The 27,532-nt window shown below is 39.0% G+C and overlaps 1 protein-coding gene and 1 long non-coding RNA gene across 3 annotated transcripts in view; one reads left to right on the top strand and one right to left on the bottom strand.

Annotated features, from left to right (window-relative positions):
- LOC126066403 (uncharacterized) overlaps positions 1-2,726 on the bottom strand; it is a 39,523-nt gene extending 36,797 nt beyond the window's left edge. Inside the window, exon 1 of the long non-coding RNA XR_007515076.1 lies at positions 2,340-2,726. This is a non-coding gene — a long non-coding RNA (uncharacterized LOC126066403). The remainder of the gene's footprint in view (positions 1-2,339) is intronic.
- Positions 2,624-26,681, top strand: SEC62 (SEC62 homolog, preprotein translocation factor). Of its 2 annotated transcripts, none has more exons than XM_049867425.1 (8): positions 2,624-2,821; positions 13,296-13,404; positions 14,268-14,373; positions 18,328-18,532; positions 18,726-18,818; positions 19,559-19,619; positions 22,850-22,969; positions 25,121-26,681. In XM_049867425.1, the coding sequence occupies exons 1-8, from the start codon at positions 2,723-2,725 to the stop codon at positions 25,591-25,593; spliced, it is 1,266 nt and encodes a 421-aa protein (XP_049723382.1). In that variant the 5' UTR covers positions 2,624-2,722; the 3' UTR covers positions 25,594-26,681. The 2 variants fall into 2 exon arrangements, with proteins under 2 accessions (XP_049723382.1, XP_049723383.1); XM_049867426.1 differs by lacking the exon at positions 2,624-2,821 and adding an exon at positions 2,859-2,952.
- The last annotated feature ends 851 nt before the right edge of the window (positions 26,682-27,532 follow it).

Genomic DNA, 27,532 nt, shown 5'->3' with positions numbered 1-27,532 from the left:
TATCTATATGAGCTTGAACTGATAACAGTTGATCTAAAGCACAGATGAGAACTTTAAGGGGTAGAGAGCCTAAATTAATGGTAATGAAACAATATGGGTAGAGATAGTGAGAAAGGTGACACAAAGTGAGGTATGTAACCAATATTATTGAACTGTTCATGTAGAAATTGTGAGCGGATGTATGTTTGGTTGTGTATACTGCCATCAAAAAAAAAAAAATTTTTTTAAAGGCAAGGGAACAGATTGTCCCCTAGAGCATCCACAAGGAACACAGCCCTGCTAACGCCTTGATTTTAGCCTTATATGATTCATGTTGGACTTCTTACCTCCAGAACTGTAAGATAACAAATTTGTGTTTTAAGTCAAAAAAAAAAAAAAAAAACCCTACAGGGCAGTCTACTCTGTCATATGGGGTCACTATGAGTCGAAATCGTCTCGATGGCACCTAACAACAGACACTCAGCATCTATCAACTGCAATAATATATCATTCATATACCAGCTGTCCTCTGAGAACAGTCTGTGTTCTCCGAATAAAACAACACAAAACAGACGGATCATCATGTTGGGTGGGGAGATGGACTGAGGAAGTAAAGACATTTCTTATCTAAATTATAAGGTTATGTTTTGGGTTAATTTCTAAGAATCGTCACTTTTCTCACCCCCTCCTCTCCCACACACACACTAGTTACAGATTATAGAAGAGAAAGGAACCAAATGGCTTGCTGACTCTGCAGTGGCATCACTAGGGTTGGTGTCACCCAGCACAGTAACTCATGGTATCACTCCCCATGCTAATTGCCACAATATTATAGCTAAAACACAAGAAATTTTGACAAAATCAGCAATTTTAAAAACACCGGCAGAAATGAAACAACAGTGTGTGCATGTAGCACATGCAGACAGAACCACGCGATTTGAAGCATCACTGTAATGGGGTAATAATGACAGCTCTAACTGGAGTGCATTATTAGTTAGAGTTATTATTAGCATAGAGTTTTTGCCTTCTACGTATATTGATACATGTAAGCTGGGCTTACGAAAAATGCTTTTGTTGTTATAACTATAACTAACTACAGGGATATTTTTATAAAAAATAGTAAATTTCTGCTGAAACACTGCACAAAAATTTTATAGTCATTTTGGTGCCACCCCACATGGTCAGCACCCTGTGCACCCTTGTAGTGACACCACTGTGATCCTGTACCCTGAGGCCAGAATTGCATAATCCAAAAGACAAGTGGCACCAAGATACCACAGTCTGCCTTAACTGCATATTTAATTTCTATTAGGTTACATACGTAATATGGGAAACCTGAAGGATTTCACAACATAAGAAATGCTTACAATACTAAATATAATATAAACATTATATTACACACAATATATTATATACAATATAATATTAAATGAAAAAAGCAGGCAACCATATTGCATATACAGAATGATCTCCATTTGGGAGAGAAAATGTATAAATATAGAAAATAAATACTAGAAGAAAATAAACTAAAATTTTTAACAGTAGCTATATCTCTTGCTGGAGCCCTGGTGGTACAGTGGTTAAGACCTTGGCGGCTAACCAAAAGGTCATCTGTTCGAATCTACCAGTTGCTCTTTGGAAACCCTAGGATCACTCTGAGTCAGAATTGATTTAACGGCAATGGGTTTGTGTTTTTGGTGATACGCCTTGGTAGGAGCCCTAGTGGCACGGTGGTTAAGGTTAAGGCTGGGCTGGCTAACAAAGCAATCAGGGGTTGGAACCAACCCACTGCTCTTCAGGAGAAAGAAAATGCAGTCTGATTCCCTAAAGACTACAGCCTTGGAAACCCTGTGGGGCTGTTCTACTCTGCCCTACAGGGTCACTATGACTCAGAATCCACTACAGAGCAGTTGGTTTGGTTTTTTGGCTTATATCTCTTGGTGGTGGAATTTTGAATTCTTATTTTCTTATACTTCTTTGTATTTTCCCAAATTTCTACAATTAAAAAAGAATGCTTAAAAATCTCCATTAATGTTATGGGAATTTCCACCTAAGCACTTCTTAACAATTTTAGCCCTTTTTTTGGGTCTAAGTGGCTCTAAAAAAAAACAATAGTTACAATAGTTATTCACCAGACTTGAAAATAGCCTACAGCCTGTCACCTTCTCAACTTCTTAGAATCTTTTTCCGATTCATTTTACTTGGACTTCCCTGGGTTCTACCTCCTGGGTTCCAAAGGTGAGTTTCAAGAAGCAAGGTGGAGAATGGAATAGAGAATCCAATTTGTTTTCGATCAGCCACACTACGAGAACATTGTAGGGGGAAAAACAACTGACTTAGGGCTTGGCTCTGCCACTTACCAGCTGCGGAACCTGAAATAAGTCAGCTCGTATCTCTAATCCCCAGCTGTCTCGGTTTTCCCATCTTTAATATGGGGTTAATAAAGGTACATGTGGTGAAGGGTTGGGTGGGCTCTTTGTGAAGATTACAGGAGCTACCATAGGTAAAACACCTACGACTTGATCGGTCTCAATAAATTCCTTCTGTGAAAGGCCCCACCCAAAACAAACTGAATCCAACTCTGAGGGGGTGGGGCCCGGTAATCCGTATTTTAGGCGCTTCCCAGGTGATTCAGACGCTCTGCCAGGTTAGTGAACCAAGAGTTCTTGCCAGCCCTCTCGTTCTCGGACCCACTTCTCGACTTCTCCCTGGACCCAGAGCTCTTCAATTTCCGAAACAACAGATGCCGAGAGAAGACACGAGAAAAGGCCCCCGCCAACGAGCGCACCACCTGCCTGGATCCGGGCGTCGCCGGGCCTCCCCCTTTCCCGGGCCCCAGCCGGTGAGTTACATAACGGACCGCGAGGCGCAATCTCGCGAGGTTTACACCGCCCCCTCCTCGCTCCACGAAAGAAGGAAGCGGGCGGAGCGGCCAACATGGCGGAACGCAGGCGACACAAGAAGCGGATCCAGGTAGCAAAGCAGTGTCCTGGGTAGGGGGCTTCAGGGTGCTCAGAAGTGAAACAAGTAGGAAAAGCCCCCTTGAAGGGCGAACAAAACCGAGGGCGAGGTGGGGTGTTATTCTGCCGCGAGGCCGCGGGCTGTAGGGTGTGTCGTTGTGAGGGGCCCGAGTGGGGGGTGGTGGTGGCGACGGCGGAGACCGAGACGGAGGTGGCGGGGCCACGGGAGAAGGAAGGAGGCGCCGCGCTCGCAATCCGGACGTGGAGGCCCGGCTGCTCGGCCTGTCTCCACAGGAACCTGTGGCCGTGCCGACCCGGGCCTGTGTTGGGAGGTCTGCCCTTTCGGGAGCGCAGACACAGACCCTCCCCGAGACCCCTTCTCCTCTCCCTCCACCCACTCCATTCTTTCTCCTTAAAAATCAAGGCCACGGTAATTAGGGTGAAAGGAGGCAGAGGACTGACCCAAAGCAGCCTGTTCTTTGTGCGTAAATAGAAAACGACCGTAGAAGGGAGATTGATCTGTGCTTGGTCAGCTGCCTATTGGGGCCCAGGCGTCAATCTGCCTACCCACAGGTGTTCATTTGCCTTCCTTTCTCCTCATTATTATTAACTTAAGAGCCTACCTGAAGCTTGCCGGCTTTCTTCCAAGCTACACAGTGTAAATAAACACAACCTCGTTGGTGCTGCAACGAGCTGGTGGCGCCCCGGAACCTTTCATATGCCAGTTTGTCAGCTTCATAACCTACATAATAATCGCTCCCTCATTCCACATGCATGTGCATTCCTCCCTGTATTGCCACCCTGCTCCCCCGTTGTCGTTGGGTCTCATCAAGAGGATTAAATATGTGAATCATCTTCCACGCGGTGTTTATTAGTGGTTGTCTCATCATCAGCTAATGTGCCTAGAAGCATATGGCATCATAAATTGATAAAAAAAAAAAAAAAGAAGCATATGGCATCATAAATTGATAGCATGTTGTAAATTGGTAGTACGTTGATCACAAATTCATACACTGGCTGTCTTTCTGCTCATTACTATTTTACTGTTTAGAATGATTTTGTAATGTCATCTGTTTTATTAGTCAATTTTTTTTAATTTTGTTAATTAGTTTGTTGACCTAAAGCACATGTAGTCCGAGCTATGCATATTAATATTATCAGGAAATCTTTGAAGTACTAGGAAAAATGTCAGTGATCAAAATTTGGAATTTGGCAGATTAAGGCAGGTCATGAAACCAGGGCTTAAGGTCGGTGTGGAGAAAGTTTCTAAGTTTACTATTTCTAGTCTTAAACTAGAGGAGCCCTGGTAGCACAGTGGCTAAGAGCCATGGCTCTTTACTAAAAGGTGGGCAGGTCAAACCCACCAGCCGCTCCACCTTAACTGTAGGCAGGTCAAACCCACCAGCCGCTCCACTGGAGAAAGATGTGGCAGTCTGCTTCTGCAAAGATTACAGCCTTGAATACCCTGTGGGGCAGGTCTACTTTGTCCTTTAAGGTCGCTATGAGTCGCAGTAGACTCGATGGCAGTTGGTTTGGTTTTGGTTAGTCTTAGTAGATTTAGTGCTGTGGATTAGAGGTGGTGTCTGAAATTTTAATTACAATTTATATTGAAGTCAAATTTTTACTTTCTGACTCTATGGTACAACTTTATGCCCTTGAATAGACTTTGTTTTACAATTTCAATTCAGTGTTCTTGTTATAAAGGTAATCTAATACACTTTTTGAATAACTACTATTATTTCAGTTGGGACCTTACAGATTAAACAGAAAGGTAGGTTAAAAAGTCTGTATAGTACTGTTTTCATATTCTGTTGGATCACCTTTCTTTGGAATGGGCACATATATGGATCTCTTTTAGTCAGTTGGCCAGATGGCTGTCTTCCAAATTTCTTGGCATGGACCAGTGAGCGCTTCCAGTGTTGCATGCATTTGTTGAAACACCTCAGTTGGTATTCCATCAGTTCCTGGAGCCTTGTTTTTCACCAATTCTTCCAGTGCAGATTGGACTTCTTCCTTTAATACCACTGGTTATTGATCATGTGCTACCTCCTACAATGGTTGATTGTCGACCAGTTCTTTTTGGTACAGTGACTCTGTATTCCTTCCATCTTCATTTGATGTTTTCCTGACTCATTCACTATTTTGCCCATGGAATCCTTCAGTATTATAACCGGGGGCTAGAATTTTTTCTTCGGTTCTTTCAGCTTGAGAAATGCCAAGCATGTTCTTCCTTTTGTTCTCTAACTCCAGGTCTTTGCACATTCCATTATAATACTTTGTCTTTTCAAGCCATCCTTTGCAATCTTATGTTCAGCTCTTTTACTTCATCATTTCTTCCGTTCGCTTTAGCTACTCTACATTCAAGAGCAAGTTTCAGAGTCTCTTCTGAATACAGTATCATTAGTATCACTGGCAAGTAGAATTTTGCTGAAGATAATTGAAAAATGATTACAACAGTACATGGACAGGGAACAGCCAGAAATTGAAGCTGGATTCAGAAGAGGACGTGGAATGAGGGATATTATTGATAATATCAGTTGGATCTTGGCTCAAAGCAGAGAATACCAGAAAGATGTTTACCTGTATTTATTGACTGTGCAGGGCATTCAACTTTGTAGAGCATAACAAATTATGATACCATAGGGAATAATGGGAATTCCAGAAAACGTAATTGTGCTCACGTGGAACCTGTACACAGACCAAGAGCCTCTTCGAACAGGACAAGCGGATACTGTGTGGTTTAAAGTCAGGAAAGGTGTACATCCGGGTTGTATCCTTTTACCACATTTATTCAATCTGTACACTGAGCAAATAACCTGAAAAGCTGAACTATATGAAGAAGAACATGTCATCAGGATTGGAGGAACATTTAACAACCTGCGTTATGCAGATGACACAACCTTGCTTGCTGAAAATGAAGAGAACCTGAAGCACTTACTGATGAAGATCCAAGACTACAGCCTTCAGTATGGATTACACCTCAACATAAAGAAAACAGAAATCCTCACAACTGAACCAGTAAGTGTCATTATGATAAATGGAGAAAATATTGAAGTTGTCAAGGATTTAATTTTACTTGGACCAACAATTAATGCATATGGAAGTAGCAGTCAAGAAATCAAATGATGTATTGCATTGGGCAAATCTGTAAAAGACCTCTTTAAAGTATTACAAAGCAAAGATGTCACTTTGAGGACTAAGGTGTGCCTGACCCAAGCCGTGGTATTTTCAGTTGCCTCATGTACATGTGGAAATCCTGGTGGCATAGTGGTTAAATGCTCTGACTGTTAACCAAGAGGTCAGCAGTTTGAATCCGCCAGGTGCTCCTTGGGAACTATGAGGCAGTTCTCCTCTGTCCTGTAGGGTCGCTATGAGTCAGAATCGACTCGACGGCAGTGGGTTTGGTTTTGGTTTTTCATGTATGTGTGAAAGCTGGACAATGAAAAAGGAAGACCAAAGAAGAATTGTGGTGTCGTTAAATGCTGTGGATTCCAACTTGTAGCAACCCTGTAGGATGGAGTAGAACTGCCCCATAGTGTTGTTCCCAAGGAGCGGCTGGTGGATTTGAACTGCATAACGTTTTGGTTAGCTGCCAAGCTCTTCTTCACTACAGCACTAGGGCTCCAGAGAAGAGGCATTGATGCCTTTGCGTTATGTGTTGGTGAAGATTATTGACTACTGTGAACTGCCAGAAGAACAAACAAATCTGTCTTCGAAGAAGTATAGCCAGAGTGCTCCTTAGAGGGGAAGATGGAAGACGTCGTCTTACGTACTTTGGACATGTTATCAGGAGGACCAGTCCTTGGAGAAGGACATCATGCTTGGTAGAGGGTCAGTGAAGAAGAGGAAGACCCTCAATGAGATAGATGTACACAGTGGCTGCAACAGTGAGCTCAAACAGCAATAATTGTGAGGTCGGCGCAGGACCAGGTAGTGTTGCCTTTATAGGACTAAGTCGGAACCAATTCAACAGCACCTAACAACAATAGCAACAATAACACAGAATTAGTTTGTTTTTTTTTTTTTTTATGTGGTGGCAGTGGCTGAGAGCTTGAGCCAGACTGGGCCAGCTTGTTCTCCAGCTCCAGCAATTATTAGCTGTGCAACTTTGGGCAAATTACCTTACCTGAGTAGAAATTGTAAGAAAGGAGTTGTAAAAAGGGACCTTTACCTCATAGGGTTTTGAAAAAGTGAGTTATGCTTGGCAGATAACCTTTTCCTCTTTCCCAAGGAGGAAGGGTTTGGGATGGATTGCTGTTTTGTTTTTTTAAACACTCTGATATGCTGAAAGAAAGATTAACAGCTATCTGTGCAGTAAATGAACCACTAGGTAATGGGTTACATAAGCTATTTACTTATAACTGTTTTTTTGAATATTTGAGGATCCGGTAAACATGTGAGGACCTGATTGTTAAAAATCAGCTTGACATACTGCTGAATGAAAATACATGTGGCATTTATTTCCTCATCCTAGAAGTTCTACGTGGCTGTATAGAAAAACGTTATAGGAAATTTTGGAGCACAGTTAGTATTGCGCTGGGCCTATACTGTTTTTAAAGACAGATTCATGTTAAAGGAAAAGCCAAGGAACATAAAATCAAACATACACAATAATTGCAGTTTTGAAGGAATAATGCCTATAAGTTTATCATCAGAGAAGGCCAATGAGAGGTAAATATTAATTGCTGTTGTAGTGGGAAATATTTTCAAATTTATTATGTAATGTTTTAAAAACTTTAAAGATTGGAACTTTCAGCTCTACCTCTGCAGTCTGATAAATTCATAAAGATAAACAGTACCCTATAAAATTAGTTTCTTGCTGTTCCCTCACCCCTCACAGAATCAGAAACTCTAATATTGACATCGCTTGGCACCTTGGGGTTAACAGCTCGCCTCCTAACCAAAAGGTTGGTAGTTTGAATCCACCAGCTGCTCCTTGGAAACTCTATGGGGCAGTTCTACTCTGTCCTTTAGGGTTGGTATGAGTAGGAATTAGCTCGACCGCAGTGGATTGGGTTTTATTAATTTTTCTAAGACAAAAAATCAAGTGTAATGACAAAGTTCAGAGTTTTTTTTTTAATTGTACTTTAGATAAGATTTATAGAACAAACTAGTTTTCTCATCAAACATTACACACTTTGTTCTGTGACATTGGTTAACAACCCCATGACATGTCAACACTCTCCCTTCTCAACCCTGGGTTCCCTGTTACCAGCTTTCCTGTTCCTTCTGCCTTCTAGTCCTGCTCCAGGGCTGGTGAGCCCCTTTAGCCTTGTTTTGTTCCATGGGTCTGTTCAGTCTTTGGCTGCAGGGTGAACCTCGGGGTGACTTCATTACTGAGCTGAAAGGGTATTCATGGGCCATACTCTCAGGGTTTCTCCAGTCTGTCAGGCCAGCAAGTCTGGTCTTTCTTTTTGAGTTAGAATTTTGTTCTACGTTTTTCTCCAGCTCTGTCCTTGACACTCTATTGTGATCCCTGTCAGAGCAGTCAGTGATGGTAGCTGGGCACCATCTAGTTGTACTGCACTCAGTCTGATGGAGGCTATGGTAGATGTAGTCCATTAGAAGTTCAGAGTTTTTTGAGTTACAGAAAGGATTCTATTGTAAAGACTTGTAGACAGAAAGGTCTGCAATATAAACTGAATTTTCTGTCATTTGTTACTTGATGTTTCATGTTTAGAAAAGATTTTTGTTTAACAGATTTGAATTGACCTTGAATTATATTTGTACTTTGAAGGGGAAAATGCTTGAAGCAAACAAGTTCAGGGTTAAAAAAGCAGCTAATTCTTCCGCTTTTTCTACTGAAGCATAATTTCAGATATTGGTGTCCCATTGTCATGGGTTGAATTATCCCCCCAAAATATCTGTCAGCTTGGCTAGGTCATGATTCCCTTGTATGATTGTATGATTGTCTACCATTTTATCTTCTGATGTGATTTCCCTATATGTTGTAAATCCTATCACTGTGATGTAATAAAATGGATTAGCGGCACTTACATTGATGAGGTCTGTGAGATTCAGTAGAGTCTAAAGCCAGTCTCTTTGAGAAGCGAGCAGAGAGATATGGGGAACCTCATACCACCAAGAAGGCAGTGCCAGGAGCAGAGCGAGTCCTTTGGACCTGAGGTTCCTGTGCTGAGATGCTCCCAGGCCAACAGAAGACTGCCGCATCACAAGGACCTTCCTCCAGAGCCAACAAAGAGAGAAAGCCTTACCCTGGAGCTGACCCTGAATTCGAACTTCTAGCCTACTGGACTGTGAGAGAATAAAGTTCTCTTTGTTAAAGCCATCCACTTGTGATATTTCTGTTGTAGCAGCACTAGATGACTAAAATACCCATCAAAGTTGGAAGTAAGGAGTATTTTGTCACATTCCCTTCTTGGGTTCACTTTACTGGCCCCTGAAAACCAGAAGTGAGCTGCATGTTTACTGACATCATATAATTTTCATGATTGAGGTTCTCAAATTGAGAGTAATCCCAATCCAAATAAATGAAAAATTTAAAAATAAAGAATTTTTTAAGAACTGCAATTTTGTAACTTTAAGAACATACAGTAACTGTATATAGGTTAACGAAGTGTTGCTTCCTGGAAGGCTTGATTTAGAATCCTGTTATGAAATTTTATATTTGAAAAGAATCTTCAAATATGTATTGAATTTTTTTTTTTTTTTTTACTTTTTTATAGTCATAAAATATATAATTCAGTGACAGTCGTGTTCATCAGGTTGTACAGTTCTCACCTCTTCCATTTCCAAATTATTCCACCACCATTAACAAACTCAGTTTCCTCCTGAGTAAAGACTGGATAGAGTAAGAATTCCTCTAAACCAGAAATTCTGTAGGAAATGGTAACTCCCATTTCATTATAGTATATGATCGTTGTGTAGTAAAAATAGTATTTGTTAAATAATTTTAGCAGTGTTCTAACCAAACTTTTTTTCTTTTTATTTTTTTTATTCTGCTTTAGGTGAAAGTTTACAAATCAAGTCAGTCTCTCATACAAAAAGTTATACACACCTTGCTATGTACTCCTAGCTGCTCTCCTAATGAGACAGCACATTCCTCCTCTCCAGCGTGTATTCCCCGTGTCCATTCATCCAGCTCCTGTCCCTCTCTCCTCCTCATCTTGCCACCAGATAGGAGTTGCCCACATAGTTTCTTGTGTCTACTTGAGCCAAGAAGCTCACTCCTTACCAGTATCAATGTCTGTCTTACAGTCCAGTCCAATGCATGTCTGGAGAGTTGGCATCGGGAGTGGTTCCAACCTTGGGCTAACAAACGGTGCAGAGAGCATGACCGTCAGGGTTCTTCCAGTGTCAGTCAGACCATTAAGCCTGGTCTTTTTATGAGGATTTGACACCTGCATCCCAGTGTTCTACTGTTCCATCAGAGATTCTCTGTTGTGTTCCCTGTCAGGGCAGTGATTGGTTATAGACAGGCACCATCTAGTTCTTCTGCTAACCAAACTTTCAAGTAATTTTGGATTGTGAGTTGCAGCAGCAAAAATCTTGAGATTTGAGTATAAAGAAAGGTAACCTAGCTTCACAACTTACTGACTCTTCTTAAGCTTCTTCCATCTAAGACAGTTGAGCTCATTCATTGAGCTAAAACAAGTTTTCTTCCTTTGAGCATTGTTTGGCTGGTTTCTCTTTTATTAGTAGGTGCTACTGTTCCCAAAAGGCCTTCACTTGTTAGAAGGCTTCTCAGCACACAATCCATGCTGTGGAGTTGATTCCAACTCATAACGACCCTATAGGACAAAGTAGGACTGTCCCATAGGGTTTCCAAGAAGCGATTGGTGGATTCAAACTGCCAGCCTTTTTGGTTAGCAGCCAAGGTCTTAACCACTGTGCCACCAGGGCTCCAGAAGGCTTCTAGAACTATGAAAACATTCTGAAGGCCTGTTCACATCAAAAGTGAACAAAGAGGGGAGGCAGTATAGTCTAAACAGGAAGAAGGTAAGACTGTTTATAGCTTCATGATCAGGCTGCTTCAGGGGAGCAGTGAGAGTGAAGACTCACGGCAGGGTTTCCTATAAAACCAGCTTCCCCTGGTCATGTTTTTGCTACACTAAAACAATCTTCATGGCCCCCAAACCCTAGCAAATGCACAAATTTTGTAATCTTCATCACCATCAGTCTACAGTGTGGTAGTTACGTTAAGTGTTTCTTAATATTTCACAAGGGAAAAAACTTGAAGGAGCAAGAGAAGTTTCAGTTCTTATACCAGTATCTTGATAGAATTTACTGCTCCTCATTTTGTAGTCCCAGTTTCAGGGGAGCTTAGTGATACCTCAGGAAAGTATTAGGGGGATAGGTAAGTCTAAATCTATTTGGGAGAGATTATCCAATTCCGTGTTTTCTGGGTCTTCTCTGTTCTTTGTTGTTTAGTAGCGCCTTTACTAAGTTCTAGGAAAGAGTTTGGTGAACTTGTTAATTGTTAAAGTGAGATGTAAAACTTCTGTGAGTTCATGTAGTATCAGTTTCCCTACTGTATAATCGACTTGCAGTTTTTTATGTATTCTAATTTTTAATCAGATTTTACATACGATACTTCTGTCAGCAATTAATATGGTAGATCACTACCTTTATGCCTGTTTTTAGTAAAGGGTTTGTTAGTAAAAGTAAAATGTCATGCCTAAAGTTGATGTGATTGCTTTTTCCTCAGAATCACTTCTCTCCCAAATTTCCTGTTATTAAAACCTTTCTTTCGATCCACCAAATTAGAAATTTGGCATCATTTACTTATCTATTTCATTCATCCTTTTTCATTGAGTCCTATATGTTCTGCCTTTGAAATATTTCAAATATCCACATTTCCTTCTTGTTACTATTCCTAACATGTATTATAACACATCTTATTTGGAACTACAGTAGTAGTCTTGTAACTAATTTCCTAGTGGTCTTTCTGCTACTTACAGGGTAAAATTGAAATTTCTCAGCCTGCTCTGAAGGCTCTTTAGTCCCATGGCGCAGGACCACGTAGCATTTTGTTCCCTTGTGCATGGGGTCGCATGAGTTGGGCCAGGGGCCAACAGCAGCTAACAATTTGCACATGCTTACAAAACTAAAGAATACTTGCGCTTCAACAGCATGGCGCAGTAAGGCAACTTTTGAAAGTATGTACATCAGGTGTATACAGATGTGGACTGTCTTGCTTTCCTTGAGTACTTGCATGGGTGGGGAAGACTACACAGGAGGAATTGTCAGATCAATGAAGTTCAGAATGAAAGGGAATAAATGCAAGTAAAAGAAGATGTGAATATGGGGGTTGATGCACTCAGTGAAGAAAGTAATAGGGAAAAGGAATAGTTGGGAGAAATGAAACAAGGGTTAAAGCAGCCTTTCTAAAATTACTGTTTATTTTAATTCACTTCCATTAATTAGTTCTTCAACTGAGATTGTAATTTCTCTGCCTATTATATTTTTTCTTTTTGCCTCATTAGTTTTAAAAAAAAAAAAAAAGTCAGGAAGGAGTCTCAGATAGTATCTTGAGATTTGTAACCACAAGGGGAGAGGAAAGGGAATAATAAAACTTCAGCGTCTGGGGTACTAGTTCTTATGGCTATCATGCTATGGTAGCTGTATTTGGCTCTTTTGAAACTCCTCCTATGGTCTGTTGCCCATTTTTCGGGGTGCATAGCTTAGCTTTAGATGTTGTTGTTTAACATTTATTTATGGCACCTGCTTCTTGGATGTTTGGGCAGTCACTGTTGGCAACCTCTTATCTTTTTAATGATAGCTTTGACAAGAGTGAAGGTGAACTGGTACAAAGTAGTTACTGGAAAAACAACTGAAAATAAATGTCGTCTAGCTGAGGGCAAGAGGCAGGCAGGCTTTGGCCCTATCAACTTGTGTTTGAAAAACATACAGTTTAATTAAATCTCAGTTCTTTCTTGTGTATATAATACTAGGCCTGCTCCAGAGACAGCTTGACAGCAAGGCCTATACAGTAAGTCCCTAGGTTACAAATGAAAGTCCGATTTATGGACAACTTCACCTTGCTCATTAACGTTAGGTGAATTTGCCTTGACTTTGAAACAATTGAACCAACCCCTACTCTAAACAAATTCTTCATCACTGTCACCTTCCTTTGCTGCATGTGCAGCTTTTTAAATCATTGAGAAGGCTTTGAGCCTTATCTTGCGCTTAAAGTAAGGCTAAATAAGGACTGTGTGCACCTGCTCCAACTTACCTACAAATTCTGGCTTAAAAGCAGACTCAGGAATGATCTGGTTCATAATCTGGGGACTGCCAGTACTTGAAAAGATTTATGGAACAGACCTATAAATTTTTCTTCAGTGCATGAATTTCTTAAATAAACAATTACACTAAATTAATACTCTTATTTTGCAGGAAGTTGGTGAACCATCTAAAGAAGAAAAGGCTGTAGCCAAGTATCTTCGATTCAACTGTCCAACAAAGTCCACCAATATGATGGGTCACCGGGTTGATTACTTTATTGGTAGGATTATTTATAGCAGTAAAACCATTTGTGTATATCTTATGAAGATACTTGGGATTTTGGGAAGTTCTTTTAATACTCTCTAAGTGTAATTGTTGAAGCTGGGTAATGGGTTTGTGGAGATTTATTATTCTTTTTTAAAATGATTGAAAATTTCTATAATAAGGTAAAAGTGCTTTCCAGTAACAAATATTTGTTGGAAAATTTTTAAATGGGATTTATTTCCACTGTTACACTACCTTTGTTCAGATAGTATGTGTACTTAATGTTAATCTTTATAAAACTCTGGAGTAGAATTCAGTGTGAAACTACACTTCAGTCTGTTGGAACCAACTCAGGAGCTTCGGTTCTTCACATTATCCAGATAACCTCATTATAAGTTGAACTCATCTGTAATAGAGCACATAGCTTAAATAGTGGTTAAATTTGCCTATTTCACCAATTAAAATTGAAATGCCATTACAGAAAAGAAATTCTTTTATCTTCTCTCTAGTGTTACAATTGATTTTGCTATTCACTAAAAAAAGAAAAGTACACATGCCACTCCCTTCAGATCTAACATATTTAGCTATCTCTAGTAGCAGCAGCAGTAAAGAGCCCTGGTGGCTCAGTAGTTAAGTACCCAGCTGCTAACTCAAGGTTTATAGTCAGGACCCACCCAGCCTGGTTCCTCAGGAGAAAGACATGGTGATTTGCTCCCAAAAAGATTACAGCCTAGAGAATCCTGTGGGGGCAGTTCTGCCCTGACACATGGGGCCGCTATTTATTTTCTGTTGCCAGAGTGTTGTAATGTGCTTTATGTAATTTGACCTTCATAGGCGTGAATTCCCAGGTATACTAAATGTAAAATAATGTATTTTTAGCTTCAAAAGCAGTGGATTGCCTTCTGGACTCAAAGTGGGCAAAGGCCAAGAAAGGAGAGGAAGCTTTATTTACAACTCGGGAATCTGTGGTTGACTACTGCAACAGGTAGTGTTTATTTCTTAGCAAAGAATAACATAAGTAGTAATTTTAAAATATGTTATGCATATTGAAGCTTCTTAACTATTCTCATCATTAAATGTAGCAGTATTGCAGTATAGCTCAAGCATAGCTTTTACGTGTAACCTGTATTTATTCAGTACCTCTGGAGATATTTTTTTATTTTTATGTATGAGTATTATAGTTTTTAACTATAATTTTTATTTTTTCCATTCCATTCCATTTGTACATTTGCCAGGCTGACAGAAACCATGTAGAATTCCCTGAAGGGTAAGCCGTAAAATCATACACCAGTGCCTACATCAAAAAAGTTCTTTTCTAGAGCAGATGGTTGTAGAGGGAGGTCTCTTTCCCCAAACCTTTAGCAGGAATTCCTAGCAACTGTTGTTCCTGGTTTTTTAGTGCCTATTCCCCGAGCTATAAGCCGGACTTGTTTCTCTGTTTGCTTGTTTAATGATTGCTAATACAGTACCTCGTTGTAAAATCAAGACAACTGCATCATTTACATTGTCTTATCTTGAGGATTCTAAGAGGAAGTAGAGACGGTTCAGTAAACATGGCTTTCATAACAGGTCCTGTCCTTTGAAAAAATCTATGGTAAGCTGTGTACGTAAAAAACAAAAATCACTGTCTTCTTTCTTGGAAAAAAGTGTGCTGATTTTTTTTTTCCTCTTGATTTGCTTAAATAAATATATTAAATACTTAAATAATTAAATATATTTATTAATAGATATTGACAGAGTTTTGCTTTCATGACGCTAAAGCTTAAATTCAATGGGAATTGAGATTTTAGGTTATCTTCTGTGTTCGCTAGGTAGGTGCACATAGCATTTACTAGTATTTTGTTTAATGGCATTAAAATATCTCAGCCACATGATAGAACCCTCTCAAAGTCACTGTTTCACAACCTGTTTTCTTAAACTATGAAATTAATTATCAGGTGTTTCTAAAAGTTATTAGTTACCAAAGACTGGAATCACAAATGGACCTTTCAGAACATAAGTTTCATTGTTAGGAGTAGGGATGAGCCAGCAGTGGTATAGTTCACGTTTGCCTTTCCTTTACAGCGGTTTGTATAATTAGAATTAACCAAAGTACAAACTTCCTGCTCTCTGCTTGCCTCAAAATAGATTTATTTTTATGTATCGTGCAAAAATTAAGAGATGCTACAAAGGCAGAAACTGAGGCCCAGAGAAGTTAGGTAGCTTGCCCGCAGCCTGTGCCCAGATCACAGAGGAAGTAAGCGGCAGAGCCAGGATTCTAAATCCAGCAGTCTGGCTTCATAGTCCGTGCTCTTAACCACTGCACTATACTGTCTTCATGTCAGGTTAATCTGCTTTGTGTTCTTTCTGCATTAAAATAGAAGAGAGAAGCATAAGTCATAAGAGTAGCTTCTAAGACAACCACAGATACCCTATGGTGGCTAGCCCTCCTGCGTTCCTGCCCAACCACAGCCATTTTCTTAAACTGCGAAGTGGGCTTGACGGAGTTTGAGGGAAAACAAGAAGATGTAGGATCACACACAAAACTATTTTCTAATGTGTCTAGAAACAAATGTTTACTGTACAGATTCTTCAACCTTTAATCTTAACCGTCCTAGCTCCCTGTGTCTTCACGTCATCAACCCCCAGTCCAGTAATGTCTTTCTCACTCGTGTATGCCACACCCGTTCTCTTGTCTGGTCTTTCTTTGATCATAACCTGCCACTTCCCCTGAATGGTTCTCCCTCTTCTATCCTGCCTGTCTCTAAATATTAACAAGTACATCCCTCAAGTCCCACCTCTACCTGGTCCTCCAGCCCACGTTAATCTTTGTATCTCAAGTTCTCCCACAGTTTTACCTTTAACTGTTTTAGAGTTCTGCCTAAATTAATTTTTTCCAGCTAAATCTGAAGACTGTTGTAGGACTGTTTTGTACTATTGTAACTTCATGCAATTAGCATAATGTGGACACTTAATAGAAACTCACCATTGCCACGTAGTGGAGTCCCTGACACTCGTCTGGCATTCAGTAAATGTTTCTAAAACCAGAAATAAAAAATTGAGATGAGGGAAAAGTATAGATATAATTCAATGGCTTAACAAGCTGTTTTTCAATTTACTAATTCAACAATGAAATTGAATACCTCCTATATTCCAGACATCAGGAATACAGGATGGCTGTAGCTTGGTCCCTGCCGCAAAGCTCATTCCAGTCTATTGGGGAAGGAGATACATAACTAATTACAATGAAGTGGTATAAGGTCTGTAAGGAGTTATATTAAGGAAGGACATAGATGGAGAACCTGTCAAGAATAGCTTCACAGAGAAAATGTTATAATCAGTTTTTGAAACAAATCAGCAGACGGGGAGACAGGAGATGCATTCAAGGCAAAAGACGCAGAGCATACTGAGTAGTGTGAGTTGCTGTATGAAAATGTCAGAGAGCTTTGTGTAAGTGATTTGAGTATCATGCATTTAAAGCCAATTGGGGCTCTGATTTTATTACGAATGTTAAATAATGTTGATTTCCCTTTTGTAGGCCTAAAATGAACCAGATAGTCTCTCTAAAGACCAATCAAGGAATAAGCCAATGATTCTGTTTAATACAGAATGGAATGATGCTTTAATTATTTTGAACCCGTGTGTGTGTGTATTCTGTAACTATTAATGAAATTCAGAAGATGTTGTTATTTAGCAATAATAATAATGGCTAACACGCCAGGCACATATTCTGCAAACAGCCCCTATGAGCTAGATGCCATTAGTAACCCCATTTTTGAGATTAAGTAACTTAAGCAGCATCACACAGCTAGTTAAGTGGTAGAGGTAGTATTTGACCCTTCCTGAATGTGAAAGTTTAACGTCGCCTTTTCTTTACTGGAGGTGGGGCAGCTGTGCAGGAGGAATGACAGAAGCAAATGGTCCTGCTGGGGCTGTGCCATTCTATACCTCTCTACTCAGGAGAGAGGAGGCTTTTTCCCCCCTAAGAAGTTGTATAGGAAATGCTTCCTATTCTACTTCTGAAGGAAGTAGAAGGAAAGGATGAGGGATATGATACTAGCTTTGAAATCTGAATAGTGAGGAGCCTGATCACTTCTCTTTTCCATCCTATATTTGATGAAACTAAGTTTCAGGGATGAGCAGGAAAGAATCTAGTGATATATTTTATTCTTACTGGTATGGACAAAAGTCCCAGGATAGGTAGAGTGAAATCAGGTTTCAATAGACATTGGCAATAATGCATTCAAAATGTTTCTTAAAGCTATGAGTTACTATAAATATAGGTAAATAAACCGATTGGGTACTAGATTTTATAGTATAGATTATGATCAATAGACATAAATTCCAGAGGTTCTAACTTTTTATTTTATAAAAGGAATAAAACCATTATGCACATCGTTATGACTGCGGAAAAAAGAACCCATGTACTGTCACCCTAACATAGTCCCGATACTGATCTGTTAGCACAGTCATTCTTAGCAGGTCCTTTCCATCTTTTCGTAGGCATCTTTTTAATGTATTTAGAATTCTTATTGTTCTGTAAATTCATGTCCTTTTGTGTCTTAGTGTATGTTTTCAATAACCATATTTTGATTTTTCCTTCTAATTCAAAAATTGGAGTTACTTAAAGTTAAGTGTAAACATCCTTAAACCTTATGCATATAAGCACTTCTGTAGGAAAGTGACAGTTGATGTTGATAGCAGCAAATGTGTAGGAGAGTCAGTTTCATACTAATCTGATTAGCATCAGGAGTGTGTGTGTGTTTTCAGGAAAAAAAAGAAAGTCTTATTTAAAGTTGTAGTAAGGTTGAATATTTTTCCATGGACTTAATGTTAGTAATTTCTCTTGTAAGTTGCCAGTTTGTCTTCCTTTGCTCATTTTATTGGTGTGTGAACATATTTTAGTCTATATCTGTAAAATGGGTAGGGAGTAGAACGTCATTTATCTTTTGTTTCCAAGGCTGTTAAAGAAGCAGTTCTTTCATCGAGCACTAAAAGTGATGAAAATGAAATATGATAAAGACATAAAGAAAGAAAAAGAGAAAGGAAAAGCCGAAAGTGGAAAAGAAGATGATAAAAAGAGCAAGAAAGAAAATATAAAGGAAGAAAAGATGAAGAAGGAAAAAGAGAAAAAGAAAGATGGCGAAAAGGAAGAAACCAAAAAGGTGAGCTCAACTAAAATTAAGTAAGAATCAAAAGTCATTACATATAAATGATCCGTATTTAGGATTATTATAAAAGCCATGGTTGAGAATTATTATTTCTGTGTCACATATGTCAGACCTTCTTGACTGTATGTGTATCATTTTTTGCTTGTTTGTGTTTTTCCTTTGCATAAAATCATGTTTGTTTTCATAGGAAGAAACTCCAGGAACTCCCAAAAAGAAGGAAACTAAGAAAAAATTCAAGCTTGAACCACATGATGATCAAGTTTTTCTGGATGGAAATGAGGTGAGTGTAGATAGCCTATGATTAGAATCCAGATTTCAGTAGGTTTAAGGATTATGTTTTCTATGTCACTAAGGAAGATAGTTTATATAAATCTAACCCTGCACTTAAGTATATAAAAGCTACTTTACTTTTAAAAACCAATATTTCCTCTGAATTTAGATTTTAAAAAAAAGATTGTCAGTCAGAGTCAGGTTCAACTGTGAGTGATAGGAAACCTGAAATAACAGTGGTTTTAACAAAAGTGCTTGTTTCTCTCATGTTCAGGTATGGCAGCTCCATGGTGTCAGGAGACCGGGGCTGCTTTTATTTTTTTCCTCTTTGTGAATCTAGAAGCAAAGATTACCCCATAGTCCAAAATGACTGCCAGCCTTATATCTGCATCCAAAGGAGGGAGGGAGACTACAGGACATGCCTCTTTAAGGACACTTTACAAAGGGTTGACAGTTTTCATTTCTGCCTGGATTCCGTTGGAAAGAACCTGGTCGCATAGTCATGCCTACCTGCAGTGAAGGCTTAGAAATGGTACTTTATAAACCAGGCGGTCATGTACACAGGTAAAATGTAGGATTTCTGTCACCATCCAAGAAAGAAGGGCAGAGTGATTGATGGGTCACCTATCAATCTCTGCCGCTTAAGAGGTTAGAAGGGACTCCTATAGAGGATCTGAAATACAGAATTAAGCTTAATTTTCTCATGTGGCCGTAGAACTTTTAAGCACTTAGGCTTCTTGATTCTTTTAGGTATTTGTGTGGATCTATGACCCAGTTCACTTCAAGACATTTGTCATGGGATTAATTCTTGGTAAGTAACAGGGTGTATCTTTAAAGTACAATCTCAGAAATTTAGAGAGGGAAATAAAGGTGCCCAGCACTCTCAAGTCATAAAGAAATAGTGACTAATAATCATAAAGGATACTTAATCTCATGCACACTAAATATAAGTTAAAACAACAATGATTAAGAAGATTGTAAAATTTGGTAGTAACCAGTCTTTGGGAAAAATCAGGACTCTAACAATTGATGGATTGCTAGGTGTGGATAACACATCCACTGTTTGTTTTTATGGAGGGCAGTTTGAAAATTTATTTCAAATATCAAATGCATTTATACCTACTAACTTGTCGACTGTCTCATTAGCCGACATTTCACATTTACAACAACAGTAAAAAATCTATTATCCCACTGTTTAGCACATTAACAAGGCAGTGGGCATGGTGGCAATGGCAGTGGAATGCCCCCTCCCTTTAGAAGGGTCTCCAGGCAGCCCCCAGGAAGCTGGGTTGCCCCCCACTCCCTCCTGCATCCAGCTGCTGCTTGGGACCTGCCTCCTCCGTGGCCCTAGTCTCTGGTTGGATGCCCAGGCAGCACCAAGCCAGCAGGCACCTGTTCTGACTTCCCAGCTCCTATGAGTCGAAATCGACTTGAGGGCACTGGGTTTGGGTATGTGGCCTGAAGCCCTGCAGCTCACAATTGCTGTGGGGTGAGAAGGAAGGAAAGAAAGAGGCATCAGGGAAGGCATTTGACAGAAATGTGTGTGGGTTTAACGATGTCCCAGAGTGAGCCGAACTGGGCCTGAAGCCTCTACCTTGATGGAGCTGGGTGCTTGACCAGGCTCCCAGTACTCTCACAGGAAGCCCTGAGCCTTGGTGACTCGCCACGCCTGGAGGGCAGAGGGGTAGGAGTGGAGGCCTGGAGGTGACTCTCCAAGGGAAGCTTTGACCCAGCACAGGAGGAAGGCGACATTGTTAAGCTGTAGGCCCTCTAGTCACACAGCCCAGCTTTATCCAGCTTTGTCTCCCCCAAGCCTCTTCCCCAGAGGAATAATCCACAACTGGACTCATCACAGTGATGAGCACATCAGTAAATCTTAGGTGTTATTATTTCTGTGAACGTATTTTCTAAATAAAATTGGGAAAATGGATGGTCTAAAAACAAAACCCTCCATTTTCACATAAAGCCAATTTTTGCATAATGATCTGGTCTTTGGCACCTAACCATGTAAGTGAGGAGTGGGTGTACTCCATGTGTGTCTGCCCGCGTCTGCCGCTGTCTGCCCGCATCTGTCTCTGTATGTGTGTTCTTTGACCCAGCAAGTCTACTTCTAGAAATTGAGCCCATTGGTATTCTCATACAGTTACACGAAGCATCTGTTCAAGAGTGCACATTGACATACTGGAAAATCGCGAATCCCTCAGTAGAATATATTCAGGAGAGTAATTTAGCAAATATCTTAAAATTCTTAAATGCCTATACCTTTGATCTGGAGTCCCTGGGTGGCACAAATTGGTAGGAGCTCAACTACTAGCCAAAAGGTTGGCAGTTCAAATCTACGCAGAGGCACCTCGGCACATTGCAGTGTGCCCCTGAAAGGTCACAGCTTTGAAAACGCTATGGAGCACAGTTCTCCTCTGACACACATGGATTCTCCATGAGTTAGAATCACCTGGGCAACTAACAACAACATCCCTTTGGCCTAACAGTTTCAGTCCAGGAATTTTCCTATGCCATACTCACATAGTTGCACAGATAGTCTTGTTTGTTGCAGGTTGCAGGGGGTGTTTATTGCAGTATTGTCTATAAAAGGATAAAACTGGCAACAGTTGAAGGTCCTCAATAGAATGGTGAAATAAATGATAGTACAGCTGTACCGTGGAATGCCAAATATCTTTTGAAGAAGTAGGGTTAACTTTAATAGAGTTAAAACTATTTGTATCTTAATTAAACCCAACCCAAATAGCTAATATCTGTCCATCACTGTGTGTTAATCCCTTTGCTAAATCTTACATGTGTTTCATTTCATCCTCCCAACAGCTTTTTATTATTACCCACTTATTAAATACAAGGTAACTTAGCTTCAGAGGGGTTAAGTAACTTGCCCAGGTAACTCAGCTTCTAATTTGAATCCTGGTCTCACTTAACACCAAAGACGTAATAACCATGCTTCTAGTTTCTGTGCATTTATGCTCCTTAAATGAATTATTGGTAATAATTATTCATTGTGGCCCCACCTTGATTGGAAAAAAAAAGTTGGACAATCTTTGATCAAAAATATTATTTAAAAATGCCCTTTGAAATCTGAATTGTTTGTAATTCGTCAATCTAATATCTTGCTTTTGTTCTTTTAAAAAGTAATTTATATAACTTGTCCTGTGTGGTTTGGCTTTTATATTAGGTCATGAACGATATCCTGGAGTGATACTTAGCAGACTCAGTAATAATAGAAGAAAGCACAATTTTGAAATGAAAGGAAGTTCCCTGAATCCTGTTATTTCATTCTTCTAATTCAAAAGACGGATGTTTTATTATACAAAACATAAGGTGGACATCGCATGAAAACAGCTGCAGTTGATAATTTAAGGAGATAATTTAACACAGTTAAGGAGTAATTTATACCACAAAAATCCTAACCTAATTTAAGAACAATGTTGTTGTTGTTAGGTTCAGTCAAGTCAGCTCCGACTCAGCGACCCTGTGTATGATAGAACAAAACGCTGTCTGCTTCTGTGCCGTCCTAACAGTTACTGCTGTGCTTGAGCCCATTGTTGCAGCCACTGTGTCAGTCCATCTCGCTGAGGGTCTTCCTCTTTCTCACTGACCCTCTACTTTACCAAGCATGAGGTCCTCCTCTAGCGACTAATCCTTCCTGATAGCGTGTCCAAAGTAAGTGAGACAAAGTCTCACCGTCCTCATTTCTAAGGAGCATTCTGGCTGTACATTTTCCAGGACAGATTTGTTTGTTCTTCTGGCAGCCCATGGTATATTCGGTATTCTTCACCAACACCATAATTGAATTCTTTGATCTTCCTTATTCATTGTCCAGCTTTCACATGGATATGAGGCAATTGAAAATATCATGACTTGAGTCAGGCATACCTACACATTAGGTTGAACTGTATAAATTGCTGGTAACTGACCTTTTTCTTTTTTCCTATGAAAGTGGCTGTTTTATGTTTCAACCTAGTATTTCAGAGTTTTTTCCCTAGGAACGTGTTAGTGGTATTGTAACTGTAACTTTGTCATTTGTTGTTCCAGTGATTGCAGTGATAGCCGCAACTCTCTTCCCTCTTTGGCCAGCAGAAATGAGAGTGGGTGTTTATTACCTCAGTGTGGGCGCAGGCTGTTTCGTAGCCAGCATTCTTCTTCTTGCTGTTGGTAAGTGTTGTTATTAGTAAAATTGACCTCAGTAAGGTAGGTATTGAGCAGTTTGGACTCTGTAAATTCAAATTTGTAATACTGATCTGGAGCTTCAGTAAAGCTTTATAGCAAAATTGCGGGCCAGTCAAGAAGTTACACTAAATATATGGACCTTTTTGTACAAATCCCCCAAAAATAATGCAGGCTGAAGGAATGAGTATATGTGCTTGATTGGCTATGATCTAAAGACAAAGGATTTAATCATAATCTAATGCACGTAGATGTACTTTAACAGTGGCAAAGACTTAAAAATATTGGCTGTTTTGCTTTTATAGAAGTCATTGGTAAAACATCTTTACGTTTTGACTTAAGGCAAATGAAACTAGTTTTAGAACAGTTAAGGACTTGAGTGGTTTATAAACATCAAGCGACAAAATGTAAGTGAATGTTTTCACATTTTAGGATGATTGAGGTGTTTCATAACCAAAAGGTAAATAGATTTGATCACATAAGAATAAAAAACAATATTAAAAGGTGAGCTTCAGACTCACAGCACTGGCTGAAGATTAACATTCCCATTTCCTCATACCCATTGATACGGCTGCCAACCAAAGGGTCGGCAGTTCGAATCCACCAGGCACTCCTTGGAAACTCTATGGGGCAGTTCTACTCTGTCCTATAGGGTCGCTAGAGTCAGAATTGACTTCGACGGCACTGGGTTCATACCCATTGATAAGAGAAACCATAGGTCCCTAAGGTTAAATTACAAAGACGTGAAGACCCAATTCAGAAGAGGAAATAAAAATGAAATGACTTTTGAATGTATGAAGAGTGCTCATTACTAAAAAAAATCAGTAAAATTAAAATAATGACGTGAGGTATTTAATCAATTTAAAATATATTTGCCTTTTCTGTTTCAACCACTGGATTCTAATGTAATGTATGAGAGTATTTCAAGATATTTATATTCTCTTGTGAAAATAAAAATAGCTACTTTATAAAAAAGTCAAGGCAGTCATAGCCATTTCCTTGAAATTTGTCCATGGAAGAAATATAGATGAGCTTTTTTCAATCTTTATATAAAAACACTGACATAATTGTCTTTAAAAACAAAATAGAAGCCATAACATTCACCTAATCACTATGATCTTAAAAAGTGTTCACCTCTACACAATGGCAAATTAAAGAGAAAACTATATGGAATCTCGTGGAAACCCATTACAACAAACTTAATTTCAGCCTACTTAATTCTTCCATTATCGCACAATTTTGTCATAATATATTGTTCAAAAAGAGTAACCTCATAAACCTTATGTGTTTAAGGGATTTGGCTTTCGTTAGTGTTGTATTGTTTCCTGATAACAGGTGAGGGCTGGTTCTTAAATAAACGAGTACTATAATTACCATATTAACAGGATTGTCACTTCAGGAAATGTTTTCTTATTATTCAGATGTGTTTTTACTAGAAGATGAACATGGAAACTCACCAATACTGGCATCCTTTGTCTCAGCACCAATTTCGCCTTTTGACACAGTGCTTCAGGCTCATAATACTTTCAGGGACCCATTGAAATGTTTTTCTTTCTTTTAAAATCAGAAGGAAAAAAATTATGATATTAATGTATACATGATAATGAGCCTAGGCTGGGTTATAGTTGACTTTATACCAAATGTATTAAAGGTACAATTCTTTTGTCTTTTAATGGAGAGAAGGGGATTAAGTAGGGCGAAGTACATAGGGCCTAAGAAATTCATAATGAAGCCCTGCTTTTTAAGGGTTTATTTCATAAGATAGCCTTCATCCGTTACTCACATTTATTATTTTTTTAATACTAAGTGCCCATGAATATTTTCTTCCAACTGATTGCTGGTTTTTGAAGTGTAACATAGCAAGATCCTGAAGTGTATATCCACGGAGGAAATTTATAGTGTTTAAAGGTAGTTTTTGAGAGTAGCATAGCATTGTGCCCTCAGGTTTAGAGGATGCTCTTTCCCTAGAATACTGTGATCCCTGTTAAACGAGTTAGGATTTAAGTGTTCATATTCAAGGTGTATGTAACATGCAGATAATAAACTAAATGTTTTCACAGGTTTTTTCCTAATTAACAATTATTCCCTATCTGGCTCAGTGCTTGAATCATTCAGTTAGAGAAACTTTTCTCCCCACAGCTCGTTGCATTCTGTTTCTCATCATTTGGCTGATAACTGGAGGAAGGCATCACTTTTGGTTCTTGCCAAATCTTACTGCTGACGTCGGCTTCATTGACTCCTTCAGGCCTCTGTACACACATGAATACAAAGGACCAAAAGCAGACTTAAAGAAAGATGAGAAATCTGAAGCCAAAAAGCACCAGAAGTCCGACAGTGAGGAGAAATCAGACAGTGAGAAAAAGGAAGATGAGGAGGGGAAAGTAGGACCAGGAAATAATGGGACGGAAGGTTCAGGTGGAGAACGACACTCGGACACGGACAGTGACAGGAGGGAAGATGACCGATCCCAGCACAGTAGTGGAAACGGGAACGATTTTGAAATGATCACGAAAGAGGAACTAGAGCAGCAGACAGATGGGGATTGTGATGAGGAGGAGGAAGAGGAAGACAATGACGGAGAGACAACTAAACCTTCACATGAAAAATCATAAACTTAATGTAATTTTGGGACTGAATAAGTGCAAGAAGTTGGATTTTCTCTGTTGGCTGATCATCAAAATGTACACTTGGCGTTTGTAGCATCCTTTTAATCCATTTGCTGAAATGAGCTTGACATCCACACAGTTCTATTCAGTCCTTCATGTTACAGACTAGTATTACTGGTACAGTCTAAAGCCATCAAAACATAAGTTTTATCTATTTGATGATAATTTTACAGTACGCAGGACTCATTCCTTTTGATAGTTATCAGTGATGCAGTTTCCACAATGACATTTAGATTAATGGCATTTTTGATAGTTGTATGGCTTTTTACTGTTAGACTAATCAGAATAAAAAGGATAAAGACCAGCATTTCAGATTATGCATAGTTATGTAGCCATTTGTCTGTTTTCTGTAAGATGAAATACTCAACTCATTGTTCTCTTGATAAACTTTTGTTTTTAATGTTATAAAAGTAACCAGGAAATTTCTCTTAAGATTCTGATTTAGCAGAGTTCAAAAGCGTTTTGTGGAAACATGCCAACTAGTAATAATGCAACACTTTTAGGTTAGCTACAAATTCTCCTTTTCCAACTTAGGAAATCCAAACTGGTTTGTACATCTGATTCAGAGGAAATGGTCATCTCCAACTGACATTGCAGTGACTCTTCCCCGCCTTCCCCATTTCCTTGTCGTAACATAAAATGTATTCTGTACATAATTTACAAATAAACATTTTATTTTCATTGTTACTTATTATTTAGACATTTTCTCAACACTTAAATTTGTAAGATTAAAACCATGTAAGGGTATGTTTTTAGAGAAATGCAAGTTTCGATAACCCGCAGAATATCTGTGATCGATCTTTCTACAGCAGCTTCAGTTTTGTGCCAACATTCCATGTATTTCAATGAGTAAAAACTGATCCTTACTAAAAAAAGAGCAGACTTAAAGTAGCTGTTTGTACGCCTTAATGTTCATTTTATCTCAAATCTCTACATTCAGAAATGGAGTACTGTATTATCAGACCAGGAGGCACTGCTGTGAAAGATAATTTACTGTTCTAAAATATCAATTTAAAATAAAGGCTACCAGAGAACCATTGGATTCTAATTGCTTTGAACTAGTTTTGCAGTTCAATTTTATGTCTTGTATACCTTAATTATAAGTTTTTTTTTTAAATCTTGTGTTTACTTATGAACATTCTAAAATCATTCCTTGGAGTTACATTCTTATGAACTGAAATAATGAATATAAAGTTATCTTCTTCCTTCAGTCACAGTGAGTATTTTGCTTTGTAGTTGAAATAGGTGGTGTGTGTAGGTTTTTATTTTTTGTTTAGGCTGTTTCCCATCAAAGTGCTTTGACTAAAGATGTTATGATTTTTCTAATTGTGAAAAAATGCATTTTCTGTAAATTAACACATTTTATTAAATGTGGCTTAATTGCTTCTTTATAGTATTCCTTGTAAGTGGACAGAAATGTGGCTATTCAATGTCAGTACAACTTTATCAAGGATATAGTCAGTGATTTTAAGAGATTTCCCCTTGGCAAATGTTTATTGAATCAAGTGACTGGGTGTTTTCTCCTCACGTTTATAGAGCACTGTTGCTGATTTCCACAGTAAAGACGTGTGCATTTATAGCTTGTGAGCCTAATCACCAGTAACAATAGCTATTTTGGGGTACGAAAATGGTACCAGAAGCGTTTTTCATAAATGGCTTAGTAAACCTTTGCTACTATGATAATACCCAGGTATCCAATATTTACCTTAAGCTCTTTATAATGTATGTACTGTGTCTAGTCATTTGGAGCATGGCAGTCAGGATAGTCAGCTTCTTACTGATGTTTGTAGATTGTTACATACTATTACTATGGGAAGAAAATGAGAGAGCTCAGTGCCTGTTTTACTATTCAAGGCTGTATACTTTAAACAAATACATAAAAATC

Source organism: Elephas maximus, chromosome 23, assembly GCF_024166365.1.
Source record: "Elephas maximus indicus isolate mEleMax1 chromosome 23, mEleMax1 primary haplotype, whole genome shotgun sequence".
NCBI lineage: Eukaryota > Metazoa > Chordata > Mammalia > Proboscidea > Elephantidae > Elephas > Elephas maximus.
Note: the sequence above shows the minus strand (reverse complement) of the source record. Positions and strands in the feature narration are given on the sequence as shown.